This window comes from Streptopelia decaocto (genome assembly GCF_964273445.1).
Source record: "Streptopelia decaocto genome assembly, chromosome: 26".
Classification (NCBI taxonomy): Eukaryota; Metazoa; Chordata; class Aves; order Columbiformes; family Columbidae; genus Streptopelia; species Streptopelia decaocto.
This window is the reverse complement of record NC_138681.1, coordinates 1,902,505-1,925,669: the sequence shown is the minus strand read 5'-3', so window position 1 is coordinate 1,925,669 and position 23,165 is coordinate 1,902,505. Positions and strand designations below refer to the sequence as shown.

Genomic DNA, 23,165 nt, shown 5'->3' with positions numbered 1-23,165 from the left:
TTCTGGACGGGGCTCTGAGCAACCTGAGCTGGTCAAGATGTCCCTGCTCATGGCAGGGGGGGCACTGGGAAGGTCCCTTCAACCCAAACTGTTCTGTGATTCTGTGTGTGTGGGGACATTAGTGCGTCCCACCCAACAAGGTGCTGTGGGGCTGGTTGGGGGCTGGGGAGGCAGAAGGGGTGGTCTGGTGGCTGTCCCAGAACACGCTGTCCACTTTGTCGTTGGGGAGGTCACAAGCGTCCCCACGAGGTGACGTATTCCTGTGGGAGGTGGGGGGCGGCGAGCCACGTCCCCACCCCCGCATTGTGCCCCATAGATCCTCTCCTCTGCGCCATAGATCTCCTGCGCATCCCACGGGTCCCTCTCGGCCCCATAGATCCCCTCTTCTGCCCATACATGCCCATAGAGCCCCATAGATCCTCCCTCTACTCATAGACACCGCTCTGCCCCATAGATCCCCTCCTTTGCACCACAGAACCCTCATCTGTGCCATAGATCCCCTCCTCTGCCCCACAGGTCTCCCGTCTGCCCCATAGATTCCCTTCTTTGCCCCATAGATCCCCTCTTCTGCCCATACATCTCCATAGAGCCCCATAGCGCCACACAAACCGCTGCTGCTTGAGGCTTTTTATTGGCCCACCGAGGTTGGGGGGCAGCGACAGGGGGGCTGGGGTGGGGCAGTTGGGGTTCCAAGGCAAGGGGGTGGTTGAAGGTCCGGAGCTTCACTCCTCATTGAGTCCCTTCTGGTGGAGAAAGAGAAGATGGGGGGTGAGGGAGCGGTTATGGGGTGGCCGTGGGGGAAGCCATAGGGCAGCCAGGGGGTGCGGAGGTCTCACCTTGGCCCCCATGTCACGACTCTTGGCCCGCAGCTTGTTGACCTGCGACTCAGCCATGTCGGCACGTTCCTCCGCCTCATCCAGTTCATGCTGAGCCTTGCGGAACTTGGCCAGGTTGGTGTTGGCCTGTTCCTCCTGGGGGTGGGGGGACGGGGGGTCAATGGCCCTGTCCCCAGTCCAGCTGTCCCAACTATCCACCCCACCTTCCTTCTGTCCATCCATCTATCCACCCATCATCCATCCATCCACTTAACCATCTAAGCAACCTTCCATCTACTCAACCATCCATCCAACCTTCTGTCCATCCAACCATCCACTCAGCCTTCTTCTCTTTCATCCGTCTGACCGCCCGTCCAGCGCCACGGCTTCTCTCATCACTCACCGCCTCCTCTGCCTGCCGCTTGTAGGCCTTGACCTTCAGCTGGAGCTTGTCCACCAGGTCCTGGAGCCTGACTAGGTTCTTGCGGTCCTCCTCTGCCTGTGAGGTGAGACACGGGTAGGTCAAGACCTAGACCGATCTGTGCTTTGGGTCACCGTGAGAGCAGTTAGGGCCAGGAGACAATTAGTGATGTTCTTGGGGGACTGGGACCCCTCTAGATTTGTAGGTCACCTCAGTTTTGGGGCAGAAGGTGGGGTTTCCCCCAAGGTGAAGATGGCTTCTTGGCCTGCTGATGTCCCATGTGAGGTTCTGGATCATGCAAAGACCCTGTGGATGCTGGGACAGCAGGAGGTGGCCTGGGTGGCACACGAGCATTCTAGGTCACGCTACGGCATCGGACATTGAGGCAGTGGGTGGTCTAGGTCACCCATGTCCTTCTGGCCATTGGGTTAACTATGTTCTAGGTCACACTATGGCGCCTGACATGGACGCTGTGAGTGGTTTAGCTCACCCACGACCCTCTGGCCACTGGGTCAACCATGTTCTAGATCACGCTGTGTCCCTGTGGCCACAGGGCCATCAGGTGACCTTCCGGGCCACCCCACACACCCCACCTGGTAGCTGAGCTCCTTGACGCGCCGCTCAGACTTGCGGAGGCCCTTGACACTCTCAGCGTTGCGCTTCTGCTCAGCCTCCAGCTCATTCTCCAGCTCCCTCACACGGGCCTCCAGCTTCTGCAGCTGCTTCTTGCCCCCCTTGAGGGCCAACTGCTCGGCCTCGTCCAACCGCAGCTGCAGGTCCTTGATGGTCTGCTCCATGTTCTTCTTCATCCGTTCCAGGTGGGCGCTGGTGTCCTGCTCCTTTTTCAGCTCCTCTGCCATCATGGCCGCCTGCCCCAGGGAGAAGCAACCAGAGAAGAAGGTGCAAGGCATGTTCTCCATCACTCTATGGTGGAAGGTGTCCTAGACATCAGTCCCACCACAGCACTCACATCAGTGATGGCCTTTTTGGCCTTCTCCTCGGCGTTCCTGCACTCCTGGATGGCGTCTTCCACCTCTGTCTGCAGCTGAGAGATGTCCACCTCCATCTTCTTCTTCTGGTTGATGAGGCTGGTATTCTGGAGATGGAGGAGAGGATCTCAGAGGTGGCTGTGGGGCTGCTGCCCCATTCTTCTCAAGCCCCACAGCACTTAGAGCCCTCCTGTCATTTCTGCAGACTTCAAGGATCTCCAGATGGAGGAGATCCTTGGTAACTCCACCCAGAAGATGACCACACCCATGGTTTCTCCAGGGTTTGAGTGTCCCTTGGAGGAACATGAGGTCTCACTTGTGAGTGGAGAAGCTGGACTCTCTCGCTGGCCTCGATCAGTTCCTGTTCGGCCAACTTGCGAGCCCTCTCGGTCTGCTCCACTACCGCCCGTAGCTCCTCCAGCTCTGACTGCAGGAGGTTATTCCTCCTCTCCACAATGGCAATGTTCTCCTTCAGGTCCTCATTGACCCGGACCATGTCATCCAACTGCAACTGGGTGTCCTACAAGGCAGTGTGGGGGAAAGACGATGAGTGGGGATGGTGGGGAAGGAGATAGATGTCCACCCAACTGCCACCGAGGAGTGCTGTGACCAGCCACCCCTCAACTTCTAATGGGACAGCTGTCCCATGGGTACCTTGAGGCAGCCCTGCAACATCTTGACTTGCTTCTGGGCCTCAGCTGCCACCCGGTTGGCGTGGCTGAGCTGGATCTCCATCTCATTGAGGTCGCCCTCCATCTTCTTCTTCAGCCTCAGGGCCTCGTTGCGGCTCCGGGTCTCAGCATCCAGAGAGGTCTGCAGTGAGTCCACCACCCGCAGGTGGTTGCGCTTGGCCTGCTCCATCTCCTCGTCCTTCTCGGCCAGCTTGCGCTCATAGTCTGCCTTGACCTGGTTGAACTCTAACTGGGCCCTCAAGATCTTCCCCTCCTCGTGCTCCAGAGAGGCCTTGGCAGGGGACAGACAGGATGTTGAGGACCAGAGATGACCAGGAGAAAATGGGGATACATGAGGATGTGGCTTGGCTCACCTCAGCCTCCTCCAGAGCAGCTTGGAGCTCCAGCTTCTCAGCGTCCAACTGCTTCCGGACCTTCTCCAGCTCATGGATGGTCTTGTGGCTGGCACCCAGCTGCTCCGTGAGGTCCGAGATCTCCTCTACCCAGGTGAGATCCCATCAGACCACACAGAAGGTGGTGGAGAACAAGGAAATGGGCAAGGGGAGGACCATGGTCTCACCTTGGAGGTTCTTGTTCTCCCTCTTGAGGGTCTCCAGGTGGTCGAGCGACTCCTCGTAGGCGTTCTTCAGCTTGAAGAGCTCAGTGCTGAGGGACCTGGCCTCCTTCTGGGATGCCTCCAGCTCTGTCTGCGACTCCTCAAACTTCTGCTTCCACTCAGACAAGATCTATGGGGACAGAACCAAGACTCTGGTCACCATGAGCCACCCTGTCTTTACCCTCCTCTTCCTCTCCCCAGCATTCTCCTTGTGGGGAGCTGAAGCTCTGCTGAAATGTGGCCCTTGACAGTTGTCCATCTTTCTTCTGGGCTCTTCTCCTGCCTGTCTTTGGTGGGTAAAATTGGTGGGTCCCACACCTCTCCACCCCCTTCCCACCCTTCTCCTCCCACCCTTCCTTTGTCCCCCAAACCTTGTCAAAGTTCCTCTGCTTCTTATCCAGGGCAGCGGCTGCTGCATTTGACCGCTCCAGGTCTGCCATGAGGTCTTCAATCTCGTTCTGCAGCCGGTGCTTGGTCTTCTCCAATGAGGAACACTTGGCATTGACGGCCTCCACTGCCTCCTCAGCTTCCTGCAACCTCTGGGCCAGCTTCTTCCTACCAGAAGTAAGGGAGAAACCCATATGTGACCCATCAGCCATCCGTTCATGATCCCCAAAATCAAGGTGTTTGAGAGCAAGACAGTGGTAGGACTCATGAGGGTCATGGATGGTCTAAGTTACTCAACACAGGTTCTAGGTCCACAAATTGAGCTCTAGATCTACCAAGTGTGAGGAAGCCAAATGTTCTGGATGGTGGCTACTTGAGGGAAGAGGGAAGGTGGAGACTGGCAAGACCAAGCAGGTCCCACCGCCCATGGGAGAACCTCAGCATCCATAAGGAGAAGACTCACTTGGCCTCCTCCAGCTCCTCGGTGCGCTGGATGGCATCTGTCTCATATTTGGTCCTCCATTGTGCCACCTCGGAGTTAGCTTTGGAGAGTGACCGCTGGAGCTCAGCCTTGGCCTCCGTCTCCTCCTCGTACTGCTCCCGCAGCAGGTCGCAGTCATGCCGGGCTGACTGGAGGGCGTGGGCTAGTGCATTCTTGGCCTGGGAGGTGGTGAGGAGAAGTTGGGACCATTGGGCCCATGTCAACTTGGGCTGTCTTGCTGTTCTCCAACTCAACAAGAGCTGGTCTTCATCATCTCAATTCAACCAGCCCTTCTTTAGACCAACCCAACATCTCCCAGACCAACTGAACTGACCTCCTTGCTACCAACCAATTCAATCCAACCACCTTGAGACTCACCAACACCCCCAAACTTCCTGAGGACCCTCAACTCGTTTTCTCTACATTGTGAGGGCAGGCTCACACTGCACCCTGCAGTACCCAACCAACGTCAACCTTGACCTTGGGGGTGTCTTTCACCCTCAACCTTCTGCCCCACCAACCTCCCCAACACAGTCCTACCTTGGCCTCTTCTTCTAGCTGCCTCTTGAGGTCCTCCAGCTGCTGGGTGTAGGTGAGTTTCCCTCGTGTCAGCTGGTTGATGAAAGCTTCCTTCTCCTCCAGCTGCCTGGACAGCTCACCTGTGGGGTGGGAAGGTGGACAATCACTCACTGGAGAGATGCCCAAAGCCACCCCACCAGGTACAGGACAGGTGATTGGCTTGGGGAATAGCAAGGACCTCACCGTTTTCTGTCTGGAGCTTGGCCCGTTGGGTGGTGAGATCGTTGACCATGCGTTGAGCCTCCTCAGATTTGGTCCGGTGCTCATTCATCTGGTCTTCCATGGTACGGCACATCTTCTCCAGATTGGCCTGGAGAGAGGAAGGGCAGGAAGATGAAAAGGAATGTGGGGAGAGGAACGGAAGAGTTGTCCCATCATTGCTGGAAAACTATCTACCTTGGCCTTGATCAGCTGCTCCATGTTGGAACCGACGTCATCCAGCTCCAGCTTGAGCTCACTCTTCTCCTTCTCCAGCTTCTGCTTGACACGCTGCAGGTTGTCGAGCTGCTCGCTGAGCTCAGCCACGCTGTCAGCGTGCTTCTTGCGCAGCGCAGCTGCCGTGGCCTCATGCTGCAGCGTAGCCTCCTCCAGGTCCCGCCGCATCTTCTGGAACTCCGCCTCCCTCTTCTTGTTGAGCTCGATTTGCACCGAGGTGGCTCCACCTGCCTCCTCCAGCCGCTCACTGATCTCCTCCAGCTCCCGTGACAGGTCTGAGCGCAGCTTCTCCACCTTGGCCCTGCCCGTCCGTTCTGCCTCCAGCTCCTCCTCCAGCTCCTCGATCCGTGCCTGTGGTCCAGGGACAGGGATGTCATCATCTGCCTTGGCTCCACCCTACTCATCTATTCAACCAGCTGGAGATTCTTCAGCTCAACTCAGCCTAACCAGCTGGAGATTCTTCAACACAGCTCAAGTCAACCCAACAGGCTGGAGACTCTTCAACTCAACCCAACAAGCTGTAGACTTTTCAACTCAACCGAAGTCAGCCAAACCAACTGCAGAGTCTTCACCTCAACCCAGCATAACTCATTGGAGACTCTTCAACTCAAGTCAGCCCTACTGGCTGGAGACTATTCAACTCACCTCAACCCAACCAACTGGAGACCTTCAAGTCAACCAGTCTTGAGCCCATCCAGCTTTCCTCAACCTAGTCAAGATCTGAGCTCTCCAGATCCACTTGACCTTCTCTGAAGGTTCTCCACTCTATCAAATTACCTTGAGGATATTCAACTCCATCAGCCTTGAGGACATTCAATTCAAGCCGCCCTTGAGGTGCTTGGATGAAAGAGCTCAATAAAACCTTCTCTGAGGAGTCAAAATGATCCAACTCAAGCAACCCCACCAGCCTTGAGTGCTGTACACCCATTGGTTCAGCTCACTCCACCCCAAAGATAACCTGCCTGGAAGCCAATAAGTCATTTCTAGGAGATAAATCACAGGAAGGTTCTACATCAAGGGGACATGCCATGAACTCCAGACCTCAGGTGGGTATGATGTGGGTCTAGGTTCTTCTCAAAAAAGAAGAAGAAAAGGGGAAGATGAGCTCCTCCTGGTTGACCCACAAGTTGAACCCCACATCACCTGAAGCTCTTTGAGCTTCTTCTGGAGCTGGGCTGCAATCGCTTGCTCATCCTCAATTCTGGCATTGAGTGCGTTGAGCTCAAAGTCTTTCCTGGATGGGGAGGAGAATCATCAGCCCATCACACTCCTGAGTTCTTGGTGGAGAGGGCGATTATGGGTAAGGGAGGAGAGGGTGCGAGAAGGAGGTGGGGGAGGCCTTACTTTTTTAGTCTCTCATCCAATTGCTGCTTGTCATTCTCCAGGTCCATTATGTTCTCCTGAGCCAGCTTCAAGTCACCTTCCAGCTTCCTCTTGGCCCGCTCCAGGTCCATCCGGATCTTCTTCTCCTGTTCCAGCGAGCTCTCCAGCTGCAAGCAAGGCAGACAGTCCCCAATCAGCCCCCTAAAACATCCACCCCAGGAGGACATTCGTCCCCCAAGGGACCGGCTACGGGAGGGTTGGGACTCACATCATCCACTTGCTGTTCCAGCTTGACTTTGGCCTTCGTCAAGGTGTTCACCTTGTCCTCCTCTGCCTGAAGATCATCCAGTGCTTGCTGGTGAGCTTCTTGCAGGGTCTTCTTCTCCTTTGTTAGCTTCACAATGGTCTCATCCAGCCCGGCCATCTCCTCTGTGAGGTTTTTGACCTGCAGGAGGAGAAATATCAGCTTGGTCCCAGAGGTAGGACAAGAGATAGGAGGTTCTTCTTTCTCTTGGTTGAGCTGGGCCTAAGTCAGGACACACAGGAGAACCCAACCAGCCTCTGGTCTTGATGACTCAACCCAACCAACCTTGGTTCTTGACAACCCAACCCAACTGGTTTTGGGTCTTCATGAACTAAATCACCCAGTTTTGGGTCTTCACAGTTGAATCAGCTTTGGGTCTTCCTGACTCAAGCCAACCAGCCTTGGGTCTCCACAACCCAACCAACCTCAGGTCTTGGCAACCCAACACAACCAGCCTTGGGACTTCTCAATCCAACTCATCCTCCCATGGGTCTTCTCAAAACCTATTAATGCTGGCTTGAGTCACTTGGCTTGGGGTTAAAGCCTCTCGTTGCTCTCACCTTGTTCTCAGTGGCATGTTTCTCTTTCTCCACCTTGGCCAAAGACAACTCCAGATCATCAATGTCCTTCTTGAGCTCTGAGCACTCATCCTCCAGCTTCCTCTTCTTGGCTGTCAGCTCAGCATTCATCTCTTCCTCATCCTCCAGCCGCTCTGTCAGCTCCTTCACCTTGGCCTCCAGCTGGATCTTGTTCTTGATCAGCTGGTCGCAGCGCTCCTCGGCATCTGCAAGGTTGTCCTGCTCCTGGAAGGAGGAAGATAGGTGGGAGGGTGGAGGAAGATAGGTGGGAGGGTGCAGGAAGGAGGAAGGAAGAACTAGGGCATCTCCGTCACTCACGGCCTGCACTTGGAGCTGAAGGTCATTCTTCTCCTGCAGCATGGAGACCATCTTCTCCTCCAGCTCCTTCCGCCGGGCCTCTGACTTCTCCAGGGCCTCCTTCAGCCGCCCAAACTCCTCCTTCATGGTCTGGGGAAGGCATGGGGGTCCTCTGTATGTCTCACCTCTTCTTCCACCTCCCCCCATACCTCTCCATCTCTCTGTCTCCCCACCCAACCTTCATCCCATGCTCTTTGTCACCTGCATCTCCTTCTCTGTTTCAGCACTCTTCAACAAGGGCTTGATCTTGAAGTAGAGCTTCATCCAAGGCCAGTTCTTCACCCCCATGAAGGCCCTGATGTTCCACTGAATCACCAGCAGTGAGTCCCTGAGTGGGGCAAAGCAGGATGTGGGTGACCAGGGACCTCCACCCAATGTGGACCCACTACCGCCTCCACCCCACCACCCACCGACGCTCCAAGATCTTCTTGAATTCCTGCCGGGAGAGGAATCCACGGACTTGGGCCTGCAAGCGGGTCATGATCCGGGCCAGGCGCTCGTCCCTCATCTCCTCCAGCAGCCCCAGCAGCCCAGCCTTGAAGAAGACCTTTGAGGAGAGATGAAGGTTAGTGCTGCTGGTGGGATGGGGTTTGGTGGGTTGGTGGGGTGGATGGAGGGAGCTCAGATGGGCAGGTGGGCACGTGGATGGTGGGACCATGGGGGTCTATGTGACCTCGTGGATGGTGGGACCATGAGGTCCACAGATCTCATGGATTGTGGGACCATGGGGTCAACAAGACCTCCTCGATGGTGGGACCACTAGGAACAGAGACCATGTGGCCTCACCTTGGTGTGCCCGAACTTGTACTGGTTGTGGTCAATGTCAAGGGACCCCAGGAGCTTCTCGGCGCCTTTGCGGCTGTCGATGAACTGCCCCTCAGGGATGGCTGCAGGGTTCAGGATGCGGTACCTGGTGGCCAGAGAGGACAGGACACCCCAAAATCAGCCCTGGTGGGGCTGTCCACCCACTCCCCACAACTTCTCCTCCGTCCCTACCGCTGGCGGAAGTCCCCATAGAGGATGCGGTTGGGGAAGCCCTTGCGGCAGATGCGAATTCCCTCCAGCACCCCGTTGCAGCGGAGCTGGTGCATCACCAAGGGATTGTCCATCACACCTGGGGTGTGGAAAGTGGGCTGGTGAGTCACAGCCTGCTCCAGAGTGCTGGCCTCCACCACTACGGTTGGCCAGGGACCAGGGTTTGGCCCTACCCCCTTGGATTAACCCCTGGCTATTGGCTCACCAGGAGACTTGGTCTCATTGGGGATGATACAGCGGACAAAGTGGGGGTGGGTGGACCGCAGGTTGGTCATCAGCTTGTTGAGGTTCTCCTGGAGGATGGAGGGGGAGATGATGGAGGGAATGAAGACTCCAACCTGCCCCATTGAGGGTTACCACCTGCCCTGGGACATGTTGTCCATCCCCTCCACAACCTGGGGTCCACCATTCACCCCTGAACCCTCACCCGGTGCAGAGCAGAGACTGTCTGGAAGGAGGAACCTTTCTTCTTGGACCCTTTCCCCTTCTCCATGGCTGTCAAAGAAGAAAGGATGAGACAGGTCAAGGATGGAGTGGGGACAACTTCAGATGCTCAGGAAGGAGGTGACCCCTTACGTGCATCAGCCCCGGCATAGTTGGCGAAGAGGTTGGCCAAGAGCTTGAGGGCTGATTTCTGGTAGAGCCCCACCACCGTCTCGTTGAGGGGGTCCTTGTTCTTCTGCAGCCACCCGATGATGTTGTAGTCCACCGTGCCAGCATAGTGGATGACGGCAAAGTGGGCTTCTGGTTTTCCTTTGATGTTTCGTGGCTTCCCAAAGTTGGCCGACTTGCCCAAGTGATTATCAAAGAGCTTGGCCTTGAAGGTCATGTCTGTGGCCTTGGGGAACATGCACTCCTCTTCCAGGATGGACATGATCCCCATGGGCTGGGGAGGAGAAGACCTCATTGGATGGATGCCAAGCATAACCCAACTGGCTGCCTTTGGGGCCTCTGGGAAGCTCCAACTGGGAGCATCCTACTCCAGGAGGCCCCTCAGTCCCCAGGAGGCCCTAGGGGAGGTGGTACCTTCTCAATTAGGTCAATGCAGGCCTGGAGGTCCATGCCAAAGTCGATGAACTCCCACTCGATGCCCTCCTTCTTGTACTCCTCCTGCTCCAGCACGAACATGTGGTGGTTGAAGAACTGCTGCAGCTTCTCGTTGGTGAAGTTGATGCAGAGCTGCTCGAAGCTGTTGAACTGGGGAGGGAGACAATGGACCATGGGGTCAAGGTAACACCCAATGAGGTCAACAGAACAGCCAATGGGATCAATGGGGTCAATTCAACACCCAACAGGGTCAACTGAACATTCAATATGGTCCATATTATGCCAAATGTGATCAACTGGGTCAACTCAACACCCAGAGGGGTCAATGTAATGCCCAATGGGATCAAGGGGTCAAACTGAGACTCAACAGGGTCAACATAACACCCAGTGAGCTCAACAAGCCAACTCAACATCCATGGGGTCAACTCAATGCCCAATGGGATCAGTGGGGTAAACCTGAGACCAACTGTGGTCAGCCCAATGCCCAGTGGGATCAATGGGGTCAACTTAACACGCAGCAGGGTCAATGCAACATGGTCAACCAGGCCTCACGTCAAAGATCTCGAAGCCAGCGATGTCCAAGACGCCAATGAAGTACTGACGCGGCTGCTTGGTCTCCAGTGAGTTGTTGATTCTGGTCACCATCCAGTTGAACATCTTCTCATAGACGGCCTTAGCCAAGGCCCCGACGGCATAAATCACCTGGAAAAGGGATGTCCCACTGGTGAGATGGGGGTCTTGATGTCCTCCTTGCTAGGGATGCCACCATGCCACCCCAAAACCAGGAGTTTTTGGGGACATCCTCCTCACCTGCTGGACATTCTGCCCCTTGGTGACGTACTCATTGCCCACCTTGACCCGCGGGTGGCACAATCCCTTGAGAAGATCGGCTGAGTTCAGCCCCATCAGGTAAGCTGACTTGTCCGCCTCTGAGGATGCAGAGGAGAAGGCTTGAAACTGGAGGACCATGAGGTTCACCCCAATTCCCACCCCCTCGACCTTGGTTGGACCCCACCTTCGGTGCCATCTGGCTCTGCCTGCTCTTCCCGTTGCTTCTGCTTGAACTTCATGTTGCCAAAGTGCATGATGGCACCCGTAAGCTTGTAAATGGAGTTCTTCTCCTCTTGGGTGAAGCCCAGGACATCAAAAGCACTCTGGGGGGGCAAAAATATGGGTCAAGGTGTCCTCCAGGCAGCCCAAGCCCCATAGCCCCCAACTCACGTCTGTGGCCAGGAGCTCTTCTCCATCATCGATGGATGGTACTGTAGTCTCTCCTTGGGAGATGAAGGCGTAGTCGTAGGGGTTGTTGGTCACCAGCATCATGTCTGTGAGGAGAAGATGAGGTTGGGGCAGGGAGGTGCAGGGGAGGGGCAGGTGTCCATGGGTGGGGTGGAGGCATGGCTCACCCAGCAGCTCTGGCTTCTTATTGGAGAGGATCTGGTAGTAGATGTGGTAGTTTCTCTCAGCCTTGAGCTGGAAGATGACACGGGACTTCTCGAGGAGGTCTGGGAGGGGTGGAGAGAAGGTGGGTAGAGGTTGGGACAAGGAGATGGAGGGTGAGATGAAGACATGGATGGAGATATGAAGACACTGAGGATTAGGAAATGGAGGGTCAGATACATGAAGAGATGGAAATGGAGGGATGGAGAGATGAGGAGATGGTGGGATGAGGAGATGGAGATGGAGGGATGGCTGGATGGATGAGGACATGGATGAGAAGATGGAGACACTGAGAGATGGGTGGAGGGATGGACAGATGGAAGATGATACATCTTCTGATGGACCCTCAGTCCACTTACAGGTCTCGATGTCAGCTGATGCCAACTTTCCAGTGGCCCCAAAATGGATCCGGATGAACTTCCCCTGGAGAGCAGTGTCTTGAAGTGAAGGTGGCCACCTCCCCCCAGCAGACACCACCCCTTAGACCCTGCCCCACAGACCTGGCCCCATAGGCCACACCCCCTTCACTCACAAATCGGGAGGAGTTGTCGTTGCGGACAGTCTTGGCATTGCCAAAGGCCTCCAAGGCGGGGTTGGCCTGGATGATCTGGTCCTCCAGGGTGCCCTGGAGGGGTGGGATAATGAGGAAGGAGGGTCATGGTGGGGGCTGGAGGGGGAAGGGAGGATGTGGTGGCCACAGAGATCCATGAAGGTCTCCATGGGGGCTTGGGTTGGTGGATGGAGAGGTGGGCTGATGCCATGGGTGGCTGGTTGTGTGGTTGGTTGGATGGCGTGGTGGTTGATTGGGTGGTTGGGTGGTTGGATGTTTGGGTGGTTGGGTGTTTGGATGGTTGGGTGGTTGGTCGCGTGGTTGGTTGGATGGTTGGGTGGTTGGATGGTTTGGTGGTTGGTTGCGTGGTTGGTTGGATGGTTGGGTGTGTGGTTGGTTGCATGGTTGGACAGGCAGGTGGACGAGCAGTGGCCACACCCTATGTTGTCCCCCCAGTGCCCTGACCTTGCCTGGGGACCCCGTCTCCTTCTTGCCGCGGTCGCCGATGGCAGCGATGACAGCGAAGTACTGGATGACCCTCTTGGTGTTCACCGTCTTCCCCGCCCCGGATTCTCCGCTGAGGGAAGCCAATGAGAGCGAGGTCTGGGTGCTGGGGGACGGGGCTATAGTTCTGGGGGGTGGGGCCTCACTGGGAAGGGGTGGGGCTTGTAGTAGATGAACTATGGACCTCCACAGGCAAGTCCAGGTGGTGAGAACAGGTTGGCTATGCTGGTGGGTGAGTCTCCAGGGGAAAAGGGGTGTGGCTATGTACCGGGTGGGAGGGGCTTAGGTGTGGGCAGGGCTAAGATGACCTTTAGGGATGTGAAGGTCACTCACGTGATGAGGATGGACTGGTTCTCCCGATCTGGTGGGGTAAGGAGGACAAGCATGAGGATCTGAAGGTCACCTTGGCTCATCTCCCCATTTCCTGCCCCACATCTCCCGCCCCACATCATCTCCTGCCCCCCAACCCACGCCTGTGGGATGTTCCTACCTGTCAGCATGTTCTGGTAGGCATTGTCTGAGATGGAGAAGATGTGGGGTGGAGCTTCGCTCCGCTTCTTGCCACGGTAGGCAGCCACCACCTCAGAGTTGTAGACAGGCAACCACTTGTAGGGGTTGACAGTCACACAGAAGAGCCCTGAGTAGGTCTAGAGAAGGGGCAGATGGGTCAGAACCATGAGGTTCTACTCCATTAGGTGGGGACAGCCCAGGTGTGGGTGGCCCAAGGGGTCTGGAGTTGGGGCATCTTGGTTCTGGGTGGCCCAAGAGTTTTGGAGAAGGGATGTTCTGGTTCTGGGTGGCCCAAGGGGTCTGGACAAGGCTTGTCACAGTTCCATGTGGGGTCTGGAGAACCTCACAGGCTCCTATAGAACTCACGTAGATCATCCAAGAGGCATAGCGCTCCTTGAGGTTGTAGAGGACAGCGGGCTCATGGAGGAAGGTCAGCATGGCCATGTCCTCAATCTTGTCAAACTTCGGGGGGTTCTGCTGCATGATCTGGTCCTCCTTGACTGTCACCGTCTGCTCAAAGTGAGGAGGATACCATGGGGTAGGGGGGTAGGGCAAGGATTTGCCCCAGTTGTCCCTTTCAGTAGGGCTGGGAGCTGGGGGTCTGGGTGTCCCTTGGGTGATGAAGAAGGTCTAGATGTCCCTCAAGTGATAGAGAAGATTGTTTGGGGTCTGGGTGTCCCTTGGGTGCTGGAAAAGGTGGGATGGGGTTTGGGTGTCAAATGGGTGATGGAGAAGGTGGGATGGGGTCTGGGTGTCAAATGGGTGCTGGAGAAGGTGGGATAAGTTCTAGATGTTTCCTGTGTCCTAGAGAAGCTGGGACAGGTTCTAGGTGTCTTGTGTGTGATGGTGACGTTATTTTGGGGTCCAGATGTTGTGGTCATGGCCAGGCCCCACCCACCTTGCCGTGCTCTGTCTGGGCGGTGACCTTGGTGCCCTCACGGCTGATGATGGTGGCCTTGACAAACTCCTCCTTCTCGTCAGGGACGAAGATATCCTTCTTCAGGTCGAAGGGGCGGGTCTGGGCGGCCACACGCTCCTTCTCCGATTTGCGGAGGTAGGGAGCGGCCTCCCCAAATTCGGCCATTTCCACGTCGGGCATGGTGGCACTGGTTGGGGCAGTGGGACTCAGACCTTCCCAGTTCCTCCCTCTTGGCCCCATCCCAAGTCCCTCCTTGGTGGTTCCACCATCTCCAGTTCCTTCAGGGTGCTCTCAGACCTCCTGGTTACCCCACCCCAAGTCCTTGGTGGTCCCAACCCCATCCCCATTCCTCCTGGTGGTCCACATTCCTCCCCAGTGCTCCCAGTTCCTCCCCAGTGCTCCCAGTTTGCCCCATCCCAAGTCCCTTCTTGGTGGTCGCATCATCTGTTCTTCCCCAGTGCTCCCAGTTCCTCCAAGATGCTCCCAGTTCCTGCTGGTTGACCCACCCCCATCCAAGTCCATCCTTGGTGGTCCCAGTTCCTCTCAAGTGCTCCCCATTCCTTCTCAGTGCTTCCAGTCTTCCCAGTTGGCCCCATCCCAAGTCCCTTCTTGATGGTCCCACCATGTCTGGTTCCTTCCCAGTGCTCCCAGTTCCTCCCAGTTGGCCCTGTCTCCATCCCAAATCCCTCCCTGGGACTCTCAGTTCCTCCCCAGTGTTCCCAGTCTCCCCACAGTTGAGCTCAGTTCCCCCACAGACCATCCCAGTCTCATCCCACTCCCTCCGTCCCCTTTCACACCCCCCAGTCCCTCCCAGTTCCCTCCCGGTGCTTCCAGTTCCCAGCCCCACCTCTCTCTGTGGTCTCGGCGGGGGGACAGTGCTGACTCGGGGTCTCTTGTCCTGGTCCGGAACAGAACAACCCCCCCAGTATGCCCCAGCATCCTCCCACAGCTCCACCAGTACTTCCCCAGTACCTCCTTTGTTCCACCCAGTATGTCCCAGTATCCCCCAGGATTTCTCCAGTGCCCTCCCCTGCCCCAGCACAACCCAGTCCCTTCCAGTTCCCCCACAGACCCTCCCAGTCTCATCCCAGTCCTTCCCCATTCCCCTATAGACACCCTCAGTCCCTGCTGGTCCCATCCATCCCTTCCAGTTCGCCCATAGACTCTCCCAGTCCCTCCCAGTTTCCCTATAGACCCCTCCCAGTCCCACTCCAGTCCCACCCAGTTCCCCATAGACCCCTCCCAGTGCCTCCCAGTTTCCTTATGGATCCTCCCAGTCACTCCCAATTTCCCACAGAGCCTTCCAGTCTCTCCCAGTCCCTCCCAGTTTCCCTGTAGACCCTCTCAGTCCCTCCTGTTTTCCCCACAGACCCTTCCAGTCCCTCCCGGTTCCGCCATTGACTCTCCCAGTCCCTCCCAGTTTCCCTATAGACCCCTCCCAGTTCCATTCCAGTCCCTCCCAGTTCCCCATAGACCCCTCCCAGTGCCTCCCAGTTTCCTTATAGATCCTCCCAGTCCCTCCCAGTTCCCCATAGACCCTCCCAGTGCCTCCCAGTCTCCCTATAGACCTTCCCAGTTTCCCCATAAGACCCTCCCAGTCCCTCCCAGTGCCCCCCTGCCCCACCTGCCCGTGGGTCTGCGGGCGCTGGCCGGGGCACCCCTGTTATATCCGCCTCCCCCCGACCTGCGTCACCATGAAGGGGATGGACGTGCCACCTCAAGGCCACCCCATGGGGACACGGTGACCCCTATGGATCTACGGCCCCCCCCAGCCCCATCAGACCCCCCCTGCCCCATCAGACCCCCCCTGCCCCATAGTCCTATAGGACTCCTCCAGCCCCATGGAGTCCTAGTGATCCCCTATGGATCTATAGGGTGGTCGCCAGTTCCATAGGTCCCAGTCCCATAGGACTCACTCCCAGCCCCCTGCCCCTTAGGACCCACACCCAGCCCCATAGAACTATATGTGCTTCTATAGGACCTCTGTAGCTCCTCACAGCCCCATAGGACCCTCCAAGCCCCATAGAATCCCACTAACAGCCCTATAGGGGCCCCCTTTAGCCCCCCCACCCCGTTTATAATGGGTTAGATGAGGCAAGACAAAAGGCACGCCCGGACGCCTGGGTCCCCCTGGGGTGGGGGACAGACAGACAGACAAAGGACAGGTGGGAACCCTCCCCCCGCTTCAAAGCGAACCCAGGCGTCCGCCCCTCCCCCCAGCCCTTTGTTCCCCCCCCTGCCTCCCCCCACAATAGGATATTTTTGGGACCCCCGGACACCCGATCAGCTCATGATGTCAGTGGGGCACCTTCATCCTATGGCCATATATGGGGCTGGCCCTATAGATCCCCCGCCCCATAACCCACCTAAGAATAGCCGAGGGGACCCAGGCGTCCGGGAACCCCTCCATCCCCCACCCCGGGGACACAGGCACTTGAATTTTCCCAAATTTTCCCAATATCCCCCCATTTTTCCTGTTTTTTCCCCAATTTTCCTCAATTTTCCACTGATTTCCACAAATTTCCCCCCAAATTTCACCGGTTTTCTCCTGATTTACCCCCAGTTTCCCCCACATCACCTGAATTTCCCCCTTTTCCCCCCAAATTTCTCCTCCAATCCCCCCCATTTCCTGTTTCCCCCGTACTTCCCCAAATTTCCTCTTTCCCCTGATTTTACCGTAATTTCCTCTAATTTCCCCCATTTTCCCCCTGAATTTTCTTATTTCTCCCCCAATTCTCTCCCCCCACTCAAATTTCCTGTTTTCACCCGATTCCCCAAATTCTCCCTGATTTTCCCCTTAATCCTCCCTAATTTTCCCCTAATTTCTCCTGTAATCCTTCCTAATTTTCCCCAAATTGCCTGTTTTCTTATTTCACCAAATGTTGCTCATTTCCCCTCAACACCACCTAATTTCCCCCTGCATTTCACCTACTTCCCCCACCAAATTTTCCCCCGATTTCTCTGATAATTCTCAATTTCCCCCACATTTCCTCTGCTTTTCCCCTTATTCCCCAGTTTTTACTAATTTTCGATAGTTTTACATCCATTTTCACCCCAATTTTCCCTAATTCTCCCCCAGTTTCCATATCCCACCCAACAGGACTCAACCAAGGGCCCAACAAGGCCCCGCGGGGTTCCAAAGGCTTTTGCTTCATTATTTTGGGTTGGATTTGGGGGAGTTTTTTGTTTGGATTTTGGGGTTTTTTTTGTTTGATTTTTGAGGGTTTTTTTGTTTGGATTTTGGGGTTTTTTGTTCGGATTTTGGGGTATTTTTGTTCATTTCGTTGCTTTTTGCAGAAGCACCGTCTCCGTGACCCCGTTGTCTTTCCTATGAAGCGACGCAGGACCACTGATGCTCATCAATCCACCACCAACACCGTGACCTGTTAATTCTCCATCTCAAGAATTCTCCATCATCCATCTCCATCTCCATCATCTCCATCTCTCCTCATCTCTTCGGCAAATGCGGTTTTGAGTGGGAAAATCTCCGCACAAAGCTCCTCAGGCCTCTTCCAGCAGAGGGCAGATGGTCATTTAGTAGAAGAGAAACGAAATACAGCCAAACACACCCAACTGCTGCTTCCTGCCCCCGGATATTTGCGCTGTGGAAGGTAACGGAGCGGATTTGGAGCTGGTACAAGTAATACAAGGTCTGTATCCAGTGCGGTGCCTCAGGGGTCGGTGCTGGGGCCGGTATTGTTCAATATATTGAATATATGAAATAGAACAAGGGCAAGTGTAGAGTCTTGAATGTGGGCAGAACAAGCCCAGGTTCCAGTGTAAGTTGGGAATGAGCTGTTGGAGCAGTGAAAAGGGAGCTGGGGGTCCTGGGGACAGCAGGGGGACCATGAGCCAGCGGATTTTCCCCAAAGAGAGGAAATTCACTTTAAGGGTTATTATGAAAACTGGAGCTGCACGCAAAGAATTCACGCTCAGCCTCAATTTGGCAGTGTTTTCCCCATCAAAATCAGGCTCGCGGAACAATGAGCAACGTAATTATTTCCCTCTGACACGTGGGACGGAAGGATGGAGTAAACTATGTACACAACAGACCTGCAGTTTCCCTTACTCGACATTTATATAGAGCAAAACACACAGCTCCTGCACCTGGAAAAGAACAAAGCAAACTCACATGTAATGTAGCGAATTACCTGCTCTTTTTCCCCGCACCAAAAGACTCATCTTCCAGCGGAACCTCCTGTGTTGCAGTTTGCACCCATTGCCCCTTGTCCTGTCCCTGGTTGTCACCAGCAGAGCCTGGCTCCATCCTCCTGACACTGCCCCTTGCCATCTTGATCCCCAGCAATGAGTCCCCCCTCAGGCTCCTCTTGTCCAGCTCCAGAGCCCCAGCTCCCTCAGCCTTTCCTCCCACGGGAGATGCTCCACTCCCTCCAGCATCTTGGTGGCTGCGCTGGACTCTCTGCAGCAGTTCCCTGTCCTGCTGGAGCTGAGGGGCCACAACTGGACACAAGATTCCAGGTGTGGTCTCCCCAGGGCAGAGCAGAGGGGCAGGAGAACCTCTCTGGCCCCAGCTGGTCTCCCATCCAAGCACTGACCAGGCCCGACCCTGCTTAGCTTCCCACATCAGACGAGATGGGGCGTTCTCAGGGTGCTATGGCTGCATATATGCATATATATATATACACATATATATAAAATACATGTTTCTCAAGTGTATCCTTATAGTGTCTGAACTAAACCCTTTATTCAAGGGCAGAGCAGAGGGGCAGGAGAACCTCTCTGACCTACTGACCACCCCCTTCTAACCCCCCCAGGTCCCATTGGCTTCCTGGCCACAAGGACCCAGTGCTGGCTCATGGTCCCCCTGCTGTCCCCAGGACCCCCAGCTCCCTTTTCACTGCTCCAGCAGCTCATTCCCAACTTACACTGGAACCTGGGCTTGTTCTGCCCACATTCAAGACTCTACACCTGCCCTTGTTCTATTTCATTACATTTCTCCCCCCCAGGTCTCCAGCCTGTCCAGGTCTCTGATGGCAGCACAGCTTCCAGTGTCACCCACTCCTCCCAGCTTGGTGTCACCAGCAAACTCGCTGACAGTCACTCTGTTCCCTCATCCAAATCATTGATGAATATATCGAATAATATAGGCCGCAGAACTGACCCCTGAGGCACTCAGAGGGGCTTAAACCTCGGGCATGGCTCCAGGCCCCGGCTTTGTAAATCCCCCTCTCCTCCTCCATCCTGCGATGTAATCGCCTTTTTTGGATTATTGTCCACGTGCGGCTGGGCTGAAATACCCGGGTTTTCCCCCGTTATGCTTCAATAGCCAGTCAGTGCAAAACCGGCCGGTGTCTCCTGTTCCGTGCCACGTTGGAGGATTTTATTTAAATTTTCCTATTTCCCATCAGCATCTGCGCCTTCATTCCTATAAAATATCTCTTATTCAACTCTTAGTACTAATAATTACTCATCTGTTAAATTCCCTATGTCTTCCGTTATTGAGAAAGCGTTGAAATGAGAATTAAATGGCAACCTGGTGACAAACAGTCACCGGGCTGGTGGGATTTTTCAGCCCTTTGAGAGGAAAATAAGTCATTTAATTACAAAATCAGGAGCCGGCGAGCGAGAGAAAACAGGTCGCAAGGGTTAAAATAAGGGAACTTGAGGTGAACTTCCCTTTGTGCGCTTATAATTTAGTTATCTGGCTGGCAACGTGGTACAGGATCTGCTTTTGTTGTTTTTAAGAGGAATTGTGGGTTTTATTCACTGAGTTTGCGCCCGTTAAGTTAATTTCCTGTTCCATTCTTATTAAGCCGGCCTTTGAATAGGAATTACTACGGTCAATTGGAGGAAGAAACATTGTTTTTTGAGACTGAGAGGGCTTGTTTATCTCATTCGAATCAATACCCCGGTGCGGTAAGCGGGGTCTTTCTGTTCCTGACCCTGAGAGGGGGTAAGAAAGGACCAGGCCGTTAAAATAATGTGATATTTGTCACCAATTTGAGCAAAAGTTTATCTGACTCGCATTAAAACCTTTGCCCTGTGGAGTAACATTGGAGACTTTCCCATCTGAGGAAGGACTTGTTTGCTCTTATGAGTCAATTATGAGGTCCCAGTGTAAGTTGGGGAATGAGCTGTTGGAGAGCAGTGAATTATTATTATTATTATTATTATTATTAATAATAATAATAATAATAATAATTTTATGCTATATTTGTACCATGTAACGTTTGACCTTTAACTTCAGATTTAGAAACCTGTTAAAGTTTCTCTAACCCTTTCACACAAATAACCGCGTTTAATTTGATGGGTATTTGTGTCCTAGGACTTCTTGATTTACACAAAACCTGCTGGTTTTACTCTAGAAAACTCCGTTTCCGGAGCTTTAGAGGATTTTATTTTCTTCCCCTCACTAAAACTTATTGTGTTTCCAGATTGTTTCGCACGACCAGACGTCCCAGGAGCCTCAAACTCCGAGCGCTTGAGCTTCGCCGCTTCGCTTTCTATTCAAGGAAGAGAGGAGGAAACGCTGACTTTTTGTCTTTTTGGCGCTTTATTTCCCAAGGTAACGAGGACCTGGAATTGTAAAATTAACTCCAGAAATGCCGCCGTGCTTTAATATTTTGCTTTTTGCGTTAAAACCAAACGCCTTCATTGAATGCTGCAGGAGGAGGAACACAGGCAGCCATAGACTATTCCTTTGTCTTACTCAGGGGGTAAAAAACCACAACCCATTACCTTTAGCAAGGTAAAACCGAGTTAAACTTCACATTAATACCAGCTTAAATACACCCTTCCCCCCCAACTCGTGCACATTTGCACGTGTATTTATACTTTCCGTTCACATTTGCACGCGTACTTTCTGTGCTCAATATCCATTCACATTTGCACGCGTACTTTCCATGCTCAATACGAACACGTGTGTAAATTAATCCTCGCAGAATCACGGGTGTATTTTCCTCCCGTGCTTCCACACAAGCACGTGTAACTTTCTGTGCACATTTGCACGTGTATTTATACTTTCTGTTCACATTTGCACACGTACTTTCCGTGCTCAATATCCATTCACATTTGCACACGTACTTTCCGTGCTCAATATCCATTCACATTTGCACACGTACTTTCTGTGCTCAATATCCATTCACATTTGCACGCGTATTTTCTGTGCTCAATATCCATTCACATTTGCACGTGTACTTTCTGTGCTCAATATGAACACGTGTATAAATTAATCCTTGCACAATCGAGGGTGTATTTTCCTCCCGTGCTTCCACATAAGCACGTGTAACTTTCTGTGCACATTTGCACGTGTATTTATACTTTCTGTTCACATTTGCACACGTACTTTCTGTGCTCAATATCCGTGCACATTTGCACGCGTACTTTCTGTGCTCAATATCCATTCACATTTGCACGCGTATTTTCTGTGCTCAATATCCATTCACATTTGCACGTGTACTTTCTGTGCTCAATATGAACACATGTATAAATTAATCCTTGCACAATCGCGAGTGTATTTCCCCCCATGCTTCCACATAAGCACGTGTAACTTTCTGTGCACATTTGCACGTGTATTTATACTTTCTGTTCACATTTGCACACGTACTTTCTGTGCTCAATATGAGCACGTGTATAAATTAATCCTCGCAGAATCGCAGGTGTATTTTCCTCTCGTGCTTCCACATAAGCACGTGTAATATTCCATGCACATTTGCACGTGTATTTCTCCTCGCAGGATTGCAAGTGTATTATAAACTTACCCTCGCAGGGTTGTACTTTCCATACTCAATATGAATACATGTATCCCTTTAAAATAACCCCACACTGGGTGGCAAGTGTGGACCCTTCCCGGACTCCGGAGCGGCTCTGGTATTGTTTTGGTGATGCCACATGCATGCACACTGTGGACCTCCTGTTGTATTAGTTGCTGCCCCTTCCTCAACTGATATCCGAACCCGTATTCAAGTCACTTTTGGAGTGCTAAAACCCTGTAAAAGTTGGTTTGGACCCTGTTAAACTAACCTCGGGGTGCCTCGATACATGGGATGCTCCGTTATTTGGATTAACGTCGGTGCGGAAGAAGAGGATTAGGAAGCGGAGCATCCAACGTTACGACGCGGGTTGTGTCTGTTTTGCAGCGAAAAGCCATTTGCGAAAGCCATTCATCCTCCTGAATTATTTGCCATATTACTACAAATAATTCCTGGTTTATAACCCGGTTTTAACCGAAAAAAAACAAAGGGAGAACTGTTGAGGTGGAGCCGCCTTCGGTAGCTCACGCGGTGCCTTTCTCGGACAGATTCTCGCCGAGCGAACCCACATACGTGCAGATTTAAAACCTGTTTGTTCCCTTATTTGCAGCGCTTGCTGCGCCTAAAGCTGATTCAGGGCTTAGCGGCCGGGACTAAGGGAATTTTCCAGAGCGGCTTTTTGTTCTTCTCACAACTGTTTGTTGAATGATGGGTTTTACCGCGTGTGTTTTCCACCATGCAAATCTTCACCTTGGGATCAGCCCCGTTTTGGTGGAATACTCGGGTATTTCAGCCACCGGACTAAAGAAAACTGGGAATCCCATCCCGAGTTTGTTGTCCGGTGTTGCTCTTTTTCTCCAAAACACCCCGATTTTGGAGCAGTTGAAAGAAATAAAGCTGATTGTTGTGCGGGGAATCACACGGGGGTTATTTTTGGACATATTTGCGCACGGGGTCTTAACAAAACCGAGGAGAATTTTGATCTCCGCCCCGCGCTTAGGAAGAATTTAAACTCAGTTCCACCCTCTGCTCGCCCAGCTCTTCGAGGGGGTTTTTTAAGCCAAGACCAGCAGATTTTTGGTCGGGTAAATCACCTCCCACGGGAGTTTGGGCTTTGCCGCCTCAGGGCTTTTGTCACCCACGGTTTGTCCCTCTTCCTGTCACCTCCCAACACCCCGGGGTGATTCTTGGTGCCAAATCGGATTATTTCCTTAATCTCGCCTTTCTCAGGTTGTTTTCCGCCGTGCCAGGGGATTTATTGTTAATAAACCATCGCTTTGCGGTGGCAGCGCCGTCACGGACCCCGTTAGCGCGGTGACGAGGGACCGAGCGCTTGGGCCCCGTTTGCTGCTGAAGGGAAATGTTTTGAAATGGGGAAATTCCACCATTTATAGGTATTTTGTGCTATTTTCCTTAATAAAATACCGTACTTAATAAAATACCGTATTTTCCTTAATAAAACACCATACTTAATAAAATACCGTATTCTCCT

The 23,165-nt window shown here is 53.6% G+C and overlaps 1 protein-coding gene and 1 long non-coding RNA gene across 3 annotated transcripts; one reads left to right on the top strand and one right to left on the bottom strand.

Annotated features, from left to right (window-relative positions):
• Positions 1–468: 468 nt before the first annotated feature.
• Positions 469–14,141, bottom strand: LOC309450192 (myosin-7; the record flags this gene model as incomplete). The annotated part of the gene is made up of 39 exons (XM_082072910.1): positions 469–743; positions 837–971; positions 1,219–1,314; positions 1,830–2,105; positions 2,207–2,332; positions 2,542–2,745; positions 2,880–3,188; positions 3,271–3,395; positions 3,477–3,642; positions 3,884–4,067; positions 4,363–4,559; positions 4,921–5,039; positions 5,143–5,269; positions 5,356–5,745; positions 6,538–6,628; positions 6,739–6,884; positions 6,986–7,162; positions 7,582–7,824; positions 7,918–8,046; positions 8,158–8,284; positions 8,367–8,503; positions 8,743–8,866; positions 8,953–9,070; positions 9,197–9,284; positions 9,419–9,486; positions 9,568–9,877; positions 10,018–10,188; positions 10,591–10,740; positions 10,849–10,967; positions 11,054–11,192; positions 11,260–11,363; positions 11,445–11,543; positions 11,838–11,901; positions 12,011–12,103; positions 12,494–12,605; positions 12,866–12,893; positions 13,023–13,179; positions 13,409–13,552; positions 13,941–14,141. The coding sequence occupies 39 exons, from the start codon at positions 14,139–14,141 to the stop codon at positions 723–725; spliced, it is 5,814 nt and encodes a 1,937-aa protein (XP_081929036.1). The 3' UTR covers positions 469–722.
• Positions 12,439–23,148, top strand: LOC309450194. Of its 2 annotated transcripts, none has more exons than XR_014186054.1 (3): positions 12,439–12,629; positions 17,259–17,611; positions 20,357–23,148. It is a non-coding gene; the product is annotated as an uncharacterized lncRNA (long non-coding RNA). The 2 variants fall into 2 exon arrangements; XR_014186055.1 differs by lacking the exon at positions 12,439–12,629 and adding an exon at positions 14,015–14,096.
• The last annotated feature ends 17 nt before the right edge of the window (positions 23,149–23,165 follow it).